The 15888-nt window shown below is 38.5% G+C and overlaps 1 protein-coding gene and 1 non-coding gene across 4 annotated transcripts in view; one reads left to right on the top strand and one right to left on the bottom strand.

Annotated features, from left to right (window-relative positions):
• IFIH1 (interferon induced with helicase C domain 1) overlaps nt 1–14786 on the bottom strand; it is a 62925-nt gene extending 48139 nt beyond the window's left edge. Inside the window, exons 1-3 of one of the 3 annotated variants that reach the window (XM_004464401.5) lie at nt 13991–14786; nt 6006–6174; nt 1703–1849 (exon numbers count right to left, since the gene is read on the bottom strand). In XM_004464401.5, the coding sequence (XP_004464458.1) occupies nt 1703–1849; nt 6006–6174; nt 13991–14443 (769 nt within the window). In that variant the 5' untranslated portion in view covers nt 14444–14786. The remainder of the gene's footprint in view (nt 1–1702; nt 1850–6005; nt 6175–13990) is intronic. The other 2 variants (XM_004464402.5, XM_004464403.5) reach the window with 2 other exon arrangements.
• Nucleotides 11206–11312, top strand: LOC111765581 (U6 spliceosomal RNA). Its single transcript, XR_002797881.1, has one exon. It is a non-coding gene; the product is annotated as a U6 spliceosomal RNA (small nuclear RNA).
• Nucleotides 14787–15888: the final 1102 nt, after the last annotated feature.

Genomic DNA, 15888 nt, shown 5'->3' with positions numbered 1-15888 from the left:
TGGCCAACATTGAAAAGAATGTTACTACCTATTCTTGTGGAGAATTCAAGAAAATAAGCACACGCTTATGCTTTTTGGAGAATGTGTAAATTGATGCAAGTTCTGGAATTAAATTTGACATAAAGTATCAAATATCTTAAAATTTCATTTAATCATTTGACCCAGTAATTCCACTTATGTGAATATGTTGTTAAGAAACAAAGAGACATACTTACAAAGAGTTATCTTGACATTACTCATGATAAGTGGAAGTTTGGAAACATCCTTAAAGTTCAGCATTTTAAGAGTGATTAATTAATTATAATGCATCCAAATGGCAGTATTATTATGCAAATCATTACAAACCATGTTGTAGAAGACTATCTAATGAACATATGAGAAATGTCATTATATATACACATCCAGGTATATGTGTGTCTGTGTGTGTGTGTAACTTAAGAGAAGATATTCAAATGTTAACAGTAATATATATATTTATATATATATATATATACAGCATGTATCTATTACACACATACACTTGGGATATAGGTGACTTTTTCTTTATATGTTTCATGTTTCCCAAATTTTCTGCAGGTATATTATTCTTGAAAGTAGAAAATGGTAAGACTTTGCAGTGTTAAATTGGAGTCAGCTGTTAAATTTTCAGAAATTTTGTGAGCCTGTTGTTAAGAACAGCCACTGGCAAGGATTAAACTGTATAAACTTACAATTAAACTATTTTAAAAACAAAGAAAATTAATAGTTACAATTCATCGCTTCCTAATCATTTTTTAGGTTTTACTATTTTTTGTGCCTATTGTAGCTGTATGGTGGAAATGTTACATAATGGTATGCTACCGTGCATCTCTTCCCAATAGTATGTTCACTGATGTCATGTTGGAGGCTTGAAATCAGCCTTTGTGGGAGTATTGACAATATGGAAATGGGCCGACACTATAAAAAGGGGCTTTTTTCTTTACCAGAGCACCAGTAGTAATCAGCACACCACTGACTTCAAGGAACTATTTCTTGTGAAAACAGAATGCAGCTCTTTTTTCAGGGGGAGAGGGAAGGACAAGTGATAGTAGAGGGAGGGTATGCCTATAAAATCATGAGCAAATTAGAGAGGGGAAAATAATTAAATTAATTTGATTCTTCCAGGGCTGTTTCAACATCATTAAGGTGGACATGATGCTATCTATCCTCACGTTGATTAGTTACTGCAACTCAAGCCAAACCTAGCTTAGCATCTGTTCATCTTTCTTTTCCCAGCCTTAGTCTTGGTCTCTATCCCCCGGCTGAGCCTATCTGAGAAATCTCAGTTTGCAAAATAGGAAAAAGGTTTAACACCCCTATTTAACTTTCAGGTCTTTGAATAAAAGAAACTGGTTAATGTATTTGAAAATACTTTGAAAATCATGAAATATAGAACATGCACATGATTTTATTCATTACTTACAAGGACCATGGATATGTTATAAAGTAAAATTAGGACCAAGTATGTTCATATTTACAACATATTCATACTGTATTATTTAAAGATCACTTTTTAGCCACAAGAGGAATTATGTTAATTTAGTCTCTTCTAATAGAAATGCTTACAAATTCTACAAGCCCAAATTTTCTCCCTCTAACATAACCTGATGTCATCAAGGCACCAACTGATTTTTCTGGAAATATTAGTGAATGTAAAATGTTTGTAACTATGTGTTTCAAGTACCTGAAACTACAGAAGAATCTGCAGAAAATGACTCCGATGAATTATTTTCAATGTCCCAGCCTTCTTTTTCTGAACTTGGCTGACCTGTGGCAAAAAGACGTGGCTCTTTAACTTCAGGACCATTTTTTTGTGATAAATTCTCAATCTCTGTGAATAAAAGTATTAGAATGTAAATGGTAGTGCAATGCATGCCTTTATATAGTGTACGAAACTGCTATTGTTATTTCGAAAACAAAATGGGGGCTGGGCTCTTAATAGAGGTTTACCTAAATATACTTAAATACTTTGAAATTCTGTATGGAATGTTAATGGTATTGCAAAGCAAATTTTTATGTACTGGTAAATAGCTGTTATTGACATCTTGAAACCAAATTGGGGATACTTAATAGAGATTTACCTGGCTGTACTTTGATACTTTGTACTTTGATATTTTGAAAGGCTCAATACATGATTTTTAATCATGATATAGCAATTTCATTTTTAATATGGACATAGTGGATAGCTTTTTGCAATGACTGAATCATATCAAAAAGGACAATATTGTGCTAATTACAAGATAATGAGATGATTTCATGTCTGACCATTGCCTTTAAAGAGCAAGTCACCTATTTGGTGATACAAAGTTACATTTAAAGCTGAATTAATGAAATGCAAATTTGGTAGTTTTTCTTTAGCTTATGCTCTTGCCATTTTGTTCGCTTGCTGTGTGTTCTACATGAGATGTACATCTGCTTTAATGTCAGCTTAAATGCATGTATTTTGAATTTATGGGGATTTTTTAAAATGCAATGAAATATTCCTTTTTCCTTCCCTCTATTCTTTCCTCTGGCCTTCAACCAATGTATACTGAAATCTTATTAAGGGCCTTTGCAAGGTACAAAGGAAAACAAAGATAGTTTCTGTCCTTAAGGAGCTACAATCTGTCATAGAAAACTGAGACCATAAAAATATTTCTTAAAGTATCATTTGGGATTAGTCCAATTTAAAGAATAAGGGGGAAATGTGCTCATCTGAGCAGGGAGAATTTCATGATGAAAATCGCTGTGACCTTGGACAAGAAACAGACCCTACAATGCTTAAAGCTACATATTAAGTAGGTTTAGGGTTTAAAATGTAATAGCTACCTTACTTTGTGATGACCCTATAAGCATTTTATGCATATTGATTAATTCAATCCTTGAAATGACCTTAGACAATAAGTATTATAATATTATCACTCTTATCTCACAGATGAGGAAACTGAGGCACAGATAGGGCAAGTACATAGCCCAGGGTCATTTATGCAGGAAAGTGAATGAGTCAGGATTTGATGAGCATTACTTTCCAGAAACTGGACTCCTAAGCACTACAATAACCACAGCTAACTTAATTCTGGCCGTCAGGTCTAACAGAAAAATGCTTCGATTCTCTGAAGTAAGATATACTGTTCAGCCAAGAATATATACATCCCTAACTCCTCTGACTGTTTTCTGAAGAATTCTCACTTATTTGGAATCAGTCAGTTGGGAGCAAGCCAACCTGCAGAGAGGGCTGGAGGGAGGTTATAACAATGCAGAGCACCAGACAGAGATTGGCCTTTTCCAAGAAGCCTGGAGACCTATCCCTCCTCTGCTCCTCACCCTCACAGGAGCCCACACCTCTATCATCAAAGGGGGGTAAGCACCAACCGTGAGAATATTCTGTGTGGGAACAGGGGGAGAAAAAGGTGATAAACAACTGGTGCCATATTTTCTGTTCAATTTTTTCTTTCCTCCCTTTAAAAAGTACTTGGTGGAGCAGGTGTAGCTCAGTGGTTGAGCACCTGCCTCCCAAGTAGGAGGTCCTGGGGTTCAATCACCAGCACTCCTTAAAAAAAAAAAAAAAGTGTCTGGTCTTGGCCAGCAAGCATACATGGGTGGGCTGGGACAATTTAGGTAAACTAGTCCCGAAGCCATTCTGAAACAGACACAGAGAGACCTAGTCATAATGCAAAGTTATGACATATAATAAAAAGAAGGCATGTAGCTACTACAAGTAGGTGATGTGAAGTGTGATGAGGCAGGTATCACCTAGGATTTACTATGCATATTCTACCTGGATGGCCGTTGTTCTAAGAATTATTATTTGAAAGAGTACATAACCTTCTAGCAAAGTAGAATTCAAAAAACATCTTAGATTTCTTTGCTGAGAGTCTCAGTGGTCTCCTGTTCAACAGTGCTTGAAAGGAACAGGCACTTGCCAAGCAGCCCCTCTCTCCGGCAGGCTTCAGAGCCACCTGCCTCTCCTCACCCCTGCCTTGACAACCACGTCCTTGCTGGTAGAGAAGCCAGACGACAAGCAGGGCTCAGAGGCTGCCGTCCACCACCAGACCTATCTGGAGCTCTATGCTTCTTACGTCTGCCTGTCGATGTCTTACTACTTTGACAGTGATGACAAGGCTTTGAAGAGCTTTACCAAATATTTTTTCCCCAATCTCATGAGGAGAGGGAACATGCTGAGAAGCTGTTCCCTCTTGAGTTGTGCCAGTGTACACAACTGCAAAATGGGTAGGTGCCTTCTGATCTGGGGGTGGGCATAACCAGGACTTTTGTGATCTGAAAAGCGGCCCTTTCTAACACCCTTTGATATACACAGACCAAAATTTCAGGGAAGAAAAACATGCAGACTGTAGTCATTGCCCTTTGAAGTTCAAGCCCTATGGGGATGGAAATGGCCCCATAGGTCTTCAAACGGAACTCATGATGAGGAAGGGATGGTCCACACTGGGCTCAGGTTCAGCTTTGAGGTGTGTAGGAGAGACGTGGTCCCTCATCGTATGCAACTAGGACTAAACCGTCCTCAGATTTAGCAAACTGGCATTAGTCCTGTTGTGGAAACAATGGCTGGGCAAAGAGATAGAAGTGCAAAAATGTTGTAATCTTGATGATGTTTCAAGCAACCAGGGCCATTGACATCTCTTCAGAAAATTAAACCAAAATAAAGATGCCTCCAAAGAGATGGGCTCTTTATACAGCTCTACTTTATGGCAGAAGCAGAAGAAGGGGAGGAGAAACCCTGGAATCTCCTGCTAACCAGATCATGGAATTACTGCCCAATATTTGAAAGTTGGATTAACTGCTTTTGAGTGAGTAAACTTCCAAAACCCTGAATAGTTCCAGAGAGGAGAGGGAGATCCAAGATTTCTAGAGCATTTCACTTTTTGGTGATCGAAAACAAATGACCCCACATGGCATTTGTCTTGGAGTGAATTTAAAAAAAGGATCTCACCCAATCATCTTGATTATTCTTCACTCACTATGGTTCATTTACACAATGTCGTTCTATGTTTTAGAGCTTTATAATGTCTCATAGTAAAAATATGTGTCTGTCTCTATATGTGTATGTATTTCAAACTACTGGGCAAATATAATGCCATCTCATAAACTCCATGACATAAAAATATTTACAAACTCTAGTTCATTCCTCAGATTTTTCTTTTGTAGCACTTATGACTGTTTTCTTTTACAAAAGTAATTCTGAAAAGTGTTTACTGTCTAATCTCATTTAATTAGGAAGTGTAGTTAAGAGAGCAAGGACTTTTCCTCCAACACCCATAACTGTGGCACATTGTAGGCACTCAATAAATGTGAGTTTAATGACTGACTGAATGGATGAATAGAAGAAGTAAGGTAAGCTCCCAGTGATGATCATTTAAATCATTTATTATCCATTAAACTCTAAATTTGTATTACACATGATATTTTAAAAATGATTCATAATATGAAAAGAAAAATAAAATGGCAGTTTCAGATGATATTTACAAATAATACATGTGAAAGGCCTATAAAATGTTACTACCATTATTATTGAATAATTTTTAAAACTCAGAGTAAATAATGTTGAGATACGTTGGCAATTGCAAACCTTGTATCAAAGCCTTAAAAGTTCATATAAATATTCAGAAGAATATGTTGCAGAGTTGCAACAACCACTAAAATAGTCTCTCCCAATTTATTGGTGTCTACTTAATGTTAAAAATATCTTTAAACTTTCAGGCAATCATCAAAAGAAGATGGGTAGTGGACAGAGCACAGGACTAGAATTCGATCACCAAAATTCTAGCCCAGCTTACTGAGTGTTATGGTGTTTGGTGGGTCAGTCTTTTCCCAGACATAAGTTTCATCATTTGTAAAGAGGTGGAAACAGATGGTCTCTCAAATCCTTCCCAGTTTTAAATTCTGATTCTAAACATCTGGGTGCTTAGCATCCTGTCTATTGGCTTTATTAAACTTTTAGCCACTAGGCAAAATGTGCACAAATCTTCCTTTGTAAAATTAGAAAATACCTGCATTGCTTTTAGAAGAACTGGTGCCTGTTAATTGTAGGGCAAGTTCATTGTTTCCCGTTTCACGCAAAACAGTCAGAAATGTAGAAAACCAGTTTTCTTTCTGAACAATCCTTTTCAGTAGCTCTCTTACACCTGATTCGTTTCCATTATTTTCTGCAGCAGAGGTCTGTTTTAAGAGAAAAGTAGAATTAAAGAAGATCAAACATCCCTATATAAATTTAAAGGAACTATCCTTTAGAAAAATTGAGCAATTAAGCTGAGTACAAATAAAATAGCAAAGTTGTAGCAATCTGGATCTGGGGGGCGGGGATCTCGTAAACAAACATCCTTTTAAATGTATGCCACTTTTTAAAAAAACCTACTGTGCTATTCAAATTTAACATTTGGGAAGTTTTACCTCAACCATTTTGAATAGTGGGTGTGAGAGAAAGTGCTTTATTCTGTATCCATGCTATATCTAGTTGAACCAATATCTTTCTGTATATTTAGGGCTTACTATTTCCTTTCAACCCATAAAACCTATAAAAGGGAAATTCAACATTTTTTATCTGATTCCTCTGTTTCTTCACTATTACCATTATGGAAGTAAGTAACTACTACCAAAAATTTATTTTCTTGTTTTTTCAATAGTAGCAATATTTATTTTTGCTATAATAAATTTAAAAAATTTGTGCATTTAGTATTACGGGACAAATTTATGTGCATATCTTTTCATTTCAAACATTTCTTTTTTAATATTTAATCTTTAGCTTAATTTAATTTCCCTTTTAATCTAGTAACTAATTTTTAAATGTGGATCATCTCTATAATATTATCATAACATACTTCCCTAATTTCTAACAGAGCAACAAATATTTGGAGAAAAGACTAATTAAACCAACGTTAGACCAGAAAGAATTTAGACAGGCATCATCAGCTTGCATGCCATTAGGCAAGCTACTTCATCTTTCTGGACCTCAGTATCTACAGGTATAAAATGAGGAAACTAAAAATAAATTTTAGAGTTTCTCCATACTTCACTGCACATTAGAATCACTTAGGGACCTTTAAAAAATACTAATGCCTGAGACCTCTCTCCAGATTCTGATTTATCTGGTTTATTTTGGAGATCCACTATTTTTTTTAAAGCATCATATGTGATTCTAATGAGCAACTTTTTGGGAAACACTGACTTAGATATTCTCAAATTTCTTCTCAACTATTTGCCAATTTCCTACATGTATAATTTGTATGGTTTAGTCTAGATTAGCTTTTCCTAAAAAATGCATGTCTAACCTATCCCTATAAATATATTCTATAATCTTTCAGTGTTAGGAATTTGTTTACCTTGTTGGAACCATGTCTGGCACAACTTCATTATCATTATGGAATTGCTAAGAAAAGTACCTACCTTTACAAACATTCACCAGTAGACACTACTTTGCACAGAAAAATGTATGGCATGATCTCTACCAAAGGATATCTTAATTTTATTAGTTAATAGTCAATAACACTGTTCCAGAGCTTTGCATATATTAATTCACTTATTCCTCCCAGAAACCCTGAAGTAGGCACCAATACGCCATCTTACATGCCAGAAATCTGTGGCACAGAAAGCTTCAATTACCTCCCTAAGGCCACAAAGCTAGTAAGTGGCAAAGGTAGAATTTATCCCAGGCAACTGGCTTCAGAGCCAGAATACTGCCCTCTTCCGCTATAATTATAGCTAATAATTGTCTCCAATTTGAAGCTCATTTTCTGGCAAACAGTTGTTAAAATGTCTGTTGGAACTTAATAAATTTGAAGTGATTTCAGTCCACCTTCCTCCCCCAAGCCCCCGCCCCCAGCATTTATAAGTGGATTCTTGCTCATTTCCTACCTATTTCTCTACTTTCATTAACCTCCTGTTGGAAAGTCTCTGCCTTCTCTGGTGTTTGTAACATCTTTAATATTATCTGATAATTTAAGAAATAATTGCCAAAGATGTTAAATTAGACTAGCACCTTCTTTTAATTCAGACATTCCCATTTTTTATTACCCCATCATTTAATCAGCTATAAATGCATCTGACAGAAGCTAATCAGAAAGAATTTCTGTGAAAAGAATGAGTGCGGTATTATAATGGGAATTTTATTAAAATCTAAGCATATTATCTTCACTAAATTCCCTTCGGTTATTAATCTGTTAAATCCATTTTTACCATGGAATTACATTTGTCAAGCTTGCTTTATCCTAATTGAATCCAGGCATTTGATTTGAAGCTCATCAGGTCACTATTTCCTGCAACGATTATTTCGATGTGGAATTACAAAAAATATTTGTGCAAATCTGTTTTATGAAGGTCCTGAATTTTTAAAAGTCTTCCCAGTTGGTTGCTGGAAAGTTCAATTCCCTTGAGCTTATCATATAATATTTTTACCGTTTAATCTGTTCTTCTAAAGCGTTGTGAATAAATCAGATCCCAATATACAAATTCAATTATTGAAATTCCTGTGACGTAAACACCTAGACTTGGGACTGCAATAATATAATGACATATAATAATGTATACTGATTCCCACTTTATCTTTCTCCCCCACTGGAAACTTTCTCTGAATAAGAAGCTAAAAATTTCTATGGATTCATTGTTAACTAATTTATGGAATACAAAATAAACATGAAAGTAATACAATTTAATGCTTTCATAGTCTAAATTCTTTGATCAGTGTTGTCTTCTTTCCAACATAAATCAATGGAGAAACTAATGCTATTTCTGCAAAGCCCTGGATTTCCAATACAATTGTACTATCTTAAAAAGTACTTCCTCACCCTAATAATAAACCTAGAGAGATATTTAAACATAATGGTGATTTCTTTTTTAAAGTAAACTTTATTTCAAATTCAAAAAGTGAAATGACAGACAAAAGGCAGCTTAACAAGCATAATGGTGATTTTGAATCCGACGGAGTTCGAGTCTCATATAAGAGTAAACCAGGAACTAAAATTCATATGTTAAAAACAAATACATTTTTCCCAATTTTCGGTAACAACTGTAAAACTATTAATAGTTCTCCACAGAAGCTAATGTCTTTCTGAATGTCTACTTATTATCATGTTCACACGACTAATTTCTTATTATTAATTACTTAGGTATTCAACTTCATGTAGGAAGAGTTGGAATCAATTTCTAGCTGGAATAGTTATGGTACCTCTGGTTCTTCTATTTAACAAAAGGTGTACAGGGTCTTCCAGTGCTTCAGGTGCTAAATGCTTTAACTGGTCAGTGCTGAAACATGCACCTCTCTTCAGCTGTTCAGATAGATCTTAAAACACTATGGAAATATTATATGATCACTTCTTTTCCAGAGTTCATGGCTATCTAAGTCAGTGGATGAGGAGTTAAAACATTTGGATGTGCCTAGATGTCATCAGTCATCCTAAAATGGAAGCAGGTGAGTTCAGGGAATACTCCCTGTTTGAGATCATTCTGTTCTAACGATATATAAAATTATTTTGTATTTACGGCTGAGTCTCCAGTACTTAGAATAGTATCTCATATATTGTAGATATTCTTTAGTTATTTATTGAGTGAATAGATATGAATTTAAACGGAAACAATAGCTCTATGAAAGCACAAACAGTTGATACAAAATCCACTTAATAAAATCAAATGTAGGCGGAGGACTTTGCCCAGTGGTTAGGGCGTCCGTCTACCACATGGGAGGTCTGAGGTTCAAACCCCGGGCCTCCTTGACCTGTGTGGAGCTGGCCCATGCACAGTGCTGATGCGCGCAAGGAGTGCTGTGCCACACAGGGTGTCCCCCGCGTAGGGGAGCCCCACGCGCAAAGAGTGGGCCCGTAAGGAGAGCTGCCCAGCGCGGAAGAAAGTGCAGCCTGCCCAGGAATGGCGCCACACACACAGAGAGCTGACACAACAAGATGACGCAACCAAAAGAAACACAGATTCCCGTGCCGCTGACAACAACAGAAGCGGACAAAGAAGACGTAGCAAAAAGACACAGAGAACAGACGACCAGGATGGGGGTGGGGAGGGGGGGAAGGGAGAGAAATAAATAAATAATCTTAAAAAAAAAAAACCCCAAACATAATGAATGAACAAATCAATAAATTAAATGAGTTTCTCTGAGTACTCATTAGACATAAGACTAATTCTCAGATCATTTTTTAAAGCCCTACTGTACAAAGGGTGGAGGGTAGGGGCAAATCCTAAACTAAACAGACCAAGCAGAAAACTGGAAAACAATTAAAATAAAAGTCCTAGGAAGCAGATATGGCTCAAGCTATTGGGCTCCTGCCTACAACATGGGATATCCATGGTTTGGTTCCCAGTGCCTCCTAAAAAAGACAGCGAGCAGCTGGTGCAACAGGCAGGCACAGCAAGCTGACACAACAAGATGATGCAACAAGAGACACAGGAGGAAAAACATAATGAGAGACACAACAAAGCAGGGAAGAGAGGTGGCTTAAGCCATTAGGCACCTCCCTCCCACATTGGAGGTCCCGGGTTCGGTTCCTGATGACTCCAAAATATAGACGATGAACAGACACAGCAAATGCAAACAACAAGGGGGTGGGGAAAGATAAATAAATTAAATAAATCTAAAAAAAAAAGTCCTGATTATTTAGTTAAATGCTACTTTAAGCTGTCCAAAAAAAAAAAAGCAAATTTGGAGATCTTATTTCTACCATCGGTTCCTGAATGCTGGACAAGATAATTCAGTCCAGACTCCATCACACCACACATTTTCAACTCTTACTCCAGACAATTTTTGGAAATGTATAATCTAACCAATCAATCAGCCAATTAATACTTATTAAGTACTGCCCCTACGCATAGCCCTGGGTTAAGTACTGTGAGTTTAGAGACAAAATATACAGTTTCTCCTTCAAATCGCTGTCTAATTCAGAGACTTTAAAAAGCAGATATTGGGAAGCAGACTTGGCCCAGTGGTTAGGACTTCCGCCTACCACATGGGAGGTCTGCGGTTCAAACCCTGGGCCTCCTTGACCCGTGTGGAGCTGGCCCACGCGCAGTGCTGATGTGCGCATGAGTGCCCTGCCACGCAGGGGTGTCCCCCGTGCAGAAGAGCCCGACGTGCAAGGAGTGCGCCCTGTAGGGAGAGCCGCCCAGCACGAAAGAAAGTGCAGCCTGCCCAAGAATTGTGCTGCATACACGGAGAGCTGACCCAACAAGATGATGCAACAAAAAGAAACACAGGTGCTCGCTTCCGCAGCATATATACTAAAATTGGAACGATACAGAGAAGATTAGCATGGCCCCTGCACAAGAATGACACACAAATTCGTGAAGCGTTCCATATTTTTTTGAATGTAATATTTTTTAAAAATGAATTAAAAGAAAAAAAAAGAAACACAGATTCCCGTGCGGCTGACAACAGACCCAGACAAAGAACACACAGCAAAATAGACACAGAGAACAGACACCTGGGGGAGAGTGGCGGGGGGGGGGGGGGGGGGGGGAGAAGGGGAGAGAAAGAGAGAAATAAATACATCTTAAAAAAAAAAACCAGATACCAATTTCAGCATGGGAGATTTACCTGAAACCATGAAACTTTAATTTCACAAGGAAATGTAACCAAATGAATGATAATAAAAATCATCATCATCATCATACCAAAATAGCCCTTTATTATTTAGAAAGTTTTTTCCTAAACAGGTTTTCATTTGACATTTACTAAAATACTCTGAAAAGAAAAATTAAGATTAATATTGTGCCCTTAGGATCAGAGAGTGTAAATAACAAAGTAACGCATATAGGAAGAAACAGCCAGATTTCAAGTTCAGGTCTCTCCATTGCAAATTGTGTGCTTTTCCCATTATACTTTGCTGCTATAAGATAAACATTAATAAATGACCTCCACGTTAATATAGATTCTTTCAATTGTAGTTATTTCTCCCATTGTCAGCCATAAATTATTATAGGAAATGATAATATATGTAAAATGATGTACGTATATCAAAATGAATCCCGAATCTTACAGAGACATCATTCCTTCTTAGAGATCCTCAAATACATAGCTCCTGCATCTCAGGGCCTCCTTTGAAATGTGAACGTAAGGAAGAGTTTGGGTTGCTTTGGCCTTAACTGCTACCAGTACACAAAAGCCCCCTCATTCTATATCTTCTTTGCGTCAAATCCCTTGCATTACTGCTAGCTGCCTCCAAGCTTGCCAGAATTAAGAGCTTGGATAAAATCTAGCTGGCGGAAATTCAATCAGGCAAGACAAAAGTGATGCTGATAGGCAGAAGTATTTAGAGTAAATAAGGGAAGTGCTGTTTCACTGGCATTCGGGACATCATACCCACCAAATATAAACAGCTTTGTGGTGTTACTGGACTCTGTTGCTTCTGGACTTCCTAACAGCTACTGTGGCTGGAAATGCCATCTTCCATCTCCAGCTGGCTTGAAGGCTGCTTACTTTCTTCCAAATTAAGATTCTGCCACAGTGATGTACACATTTGTCATATCCAGCTGGACTACTATAATGCGTTCTAGCTGGTTCTCAATACACAAAACTACATAAACGTTACAGACAGCAGTGCGAAGTATTTTACTTGTTGGGAAAACCGGCCATCAAAACTGGATGCAGCCTTCAGTCTTTGGGCAGGCCCTCATCTCTGTCAAGACACAAGTGTGATTAACTTTGGTCACTAAAGACCAAATCACATCACAGAGTGCAGCCAATGATTCCAATGCCTGGAAATTTGTAATAATTATACAAACAATTTATGAATCAAAAAGAAAGAAAGAAAATGTCTAACTTATAACACGGCATAGACAAAACAAGATATAGACTTTTAGTCATGGATTTATTTGCATCTATAGCTTTCAAAACAAGACTTCTGACTTATAACCCTGTTTAAGTCAGATTCAAAGAGGTCAGCATTTATGTACTTCTCAGTACATCTTCACTCATCAAAAAACAATGAACAGTAAAACATTACCTTAAGTGTAAAGTCAACTGTAAAATTCACCCTGTCAAAATGCCACCTAAAAATCCACTATTCCTTCACCAGTATGAGAAACTGCAAGTAGCAACATATTTTTTCAGTGGATTATCTCCAAATTTTGACTCCCAGTGAAATGTTGTAAGTTGGATATTAAAAGAAATGTGTGTTACATGTAATTTCCCCATTTGGACCAAGACCAAAGGGCATACCATATAGTATAGGGCAGGGGCTGGCAAACTTTTTCTCTAAAAATCTAGATCGTAAGTGTTTTATTTAGGCTTTGCAGACTGTACATTCTCTGTCCAGCTGCCACTGGAGCACAAATGCAGTTATAGCAGTAGTACATACATGAATGAATGTCGCATATTCCAATAATGCTTTCTTTATGGACACTGAAATTTGAACCTCATAATTTTCTTTCCTTCGTTTTTTTCCCCAACAATTTGAAAATCTAAAATCCACTCAGCATGTGGACCTATAGAAACAAGCAATATTAGCCCATGGACCATCATTTGCTGACCTCTGCTCTATAGAACTACATTGAATAAGATAAAAAAATAAAAAATAAATCCCACATTCTCTCAAGCCATAAATTCCCAGCTCTGCCACTCTTTTCCTGGGTGACTTTAGGCAGGTTATTATTACACTGCCTCGGTTTGCTCATCTATAAAATGGAGTTAATAAAATGAAGAACCTCAGTGGGTTACTGCAGAGATGAACTATGATAATACATTTTGCAAGTAATACTTCTTGCACATAATAAATGTTCTATTAATATAATACTATTAGTAGGTATTATTATTCTAAAGTTAACTCTTCTTTAGTGTATTTCAGTGGACGGACTGTAATAACCCTTTTGTGTTTAAATCTTCAAAACTATGTTTTTAAGTGCCTAGATACTCTCTTCTCAAGAAAGAGGAAACCGGATTTACCCAAAGAAGTCAAAGTTCATTTGGAATAAACAAATGCAAAAGTAACCCCTCCTTGTAAAATGTGACTAAAAGTGAAGCTTTGACAGAACTGCCACCTACCCTATTTCTGTCTTCAATTGTCAAAAGGTCGTTTTCCACGCATTTGTCCAAGACATCTTTAACCAGAAGTTTTTCCACCAGGGTGGGCTGAAGGAGGTTAATCAGTTGGAGACACTCATCGTGAGCGTTCTCAAATGTTGGCGAGGGCAAGTCTGTGAGCTCGGGGTTCATGTAGCGAGCAGCTAACTGGCTGCCCGTTCTCTGGAGGGCCTCCACAAACTCCCTGGCCCAGCCGAGGGGCCACTGCCCCTTCTCCAAGGTGCTCAAGAGTAGTTCGGCTGCGTGCATGTTCCCGTGGGTGGCAACCGTCCTCTCCACCTGCTCCTTCACTTCGGCGGGCAGAAAGTTGAGGTAGTCCAGCAAGGGCTCCACGTGGATGTACATTTTCACTCTGGCTCTGAAACAGGAGATGAGATAGCGGAAGCTCTTATCCGTGGAGTACTCACTCGACATCTTTGGCTCTCAGAGCAGGGGAGGATTCTCCCAAGCAGACGGTCGAGTTGTTCTGTGCTCAACAGGTGAGATGTGGGAAGAGCAGGGTCTGCAGGGATATGTTCCCAAGGAAGCTGCCCGCGGAGCGCCCAGGCCGGCGCGCGACGCCGGGGTCGCCCCGGGCAGGTGGCAGCGCGCTCGGGGCTCAGGTCTCCGCCGCGGGCGGGGGCTGGCGGGCGCTGCTCCTCGCCTGGGCGGTGCGCGCCGGCGCTCGGAGCCCGGGGGACGTCGCGGCACACTCGGGTCGGGGCTTGGTGTCCAGCCTTCGCGGGGCAGTTCTTATAGCTTCCCTGACTTTGGTTTCTGTTTCGTTTCTCTTCCTTTCCTAAGACTTTCGAAACGTCATAAGCCAGGCAAGCAGTTTTTGTTTCTTGGGGGAGGAGCCAACCTTTGCTCTGTTCAGGCAAAGAGAGGTCTTTGGTTAAGGGCACCGTGAGAAAGAGAAAATTAAGCGAATTTTCCTCCTACCGAGCAAGACAACAACGCTCTAGCAATGCTCCTCCTCAGGCTATTTTCTTCCTTGTAAGGGTTCTGTCTCAAAAATTTACACTTCTTTTCCCAGCAGTCATGCAACATCCTTCCTTAACCCTGGTGCGGCGCGGATAAATGCATGTGATTCCGGGCTTAACACTGGAAATGGGAAGCTAAACTGCGGTAGGCCCTCTTGCCAGCAGGGAAGTAGTTACCCTTGGCTGGTGAATGCAGTTCTGGCCTGGCCGGAGAGATGAGACTGCCAAGGACCAGGTGGGGAGATATTGCTCAGAAGACATCTTTCTGGAAGTGAGTCACCCCCGAGTCCCAGGATGAAGTGACCTTTGGACTCTTCGTAGAATAAATCGGATCCCTTGTGGATCCCCAAGAACTAACTTGTTCCTAGGGAAACTTAGGGAGGGATGGGCATGAGAAACAGTGAATAATGACAAAGTTAACTTTATTGTTTCATGCTTAGATTGCTAGTAATTTATACAGCTTTGACCTGGGTCGGGTGACAGGTGCAGAGGCACTTTAACCACCAACTCAGTTTAAGAGGAAGTCAAGATGGAAAGTTTCCTGTTTCCCAGCTTGGAAACTCCCCGTATTCTTTGATATACAACTTTCCTTTAATAAAACCAAACCAAACAAAAAACAAAACAAAACAAAACAAAAAAAACTCCAACAACTTATTTTTTATATAACTGCCATTCTTTCATTCTTTTCTTGGATTCAATACAGCAAGTTTTGGCTGAAGCAGCCAGGAACTTAATTAGTAACTAATGTACCAACTTGTAGTAAACATCAACATTTGTCTATGTCATGAGAGGGGAAAAAAGACACCCACACTGAAAGATGGTAGTTTCCTTTCAGCACAGAAGCCACATAAAAGTGAGTCCTTGAGGTTGCTACTCACTAAGGCATTCTGCAGCATG

Source organism: Dasypus novemcinctus, chromosome 7 (assembly GCF_030445035.2).
Source record: "Dasypus novemcinctus isolate mDasNov1 chromosome 7, mDasNov1.1.hap2, whole genome shotgun sequence".
Classification (NCBI taxonomy): Eukaryota; Metazoa; Chordata; class Mammalia; order Cingulata; family Dasypodidae; genus Dasypus; species Dasypus novemcinctus.
The sequence above is the reverse complement of the archived record's forward strand: the minus strand, read 5'-3'. Positions and strand labels throughout refer to the sequence as shown.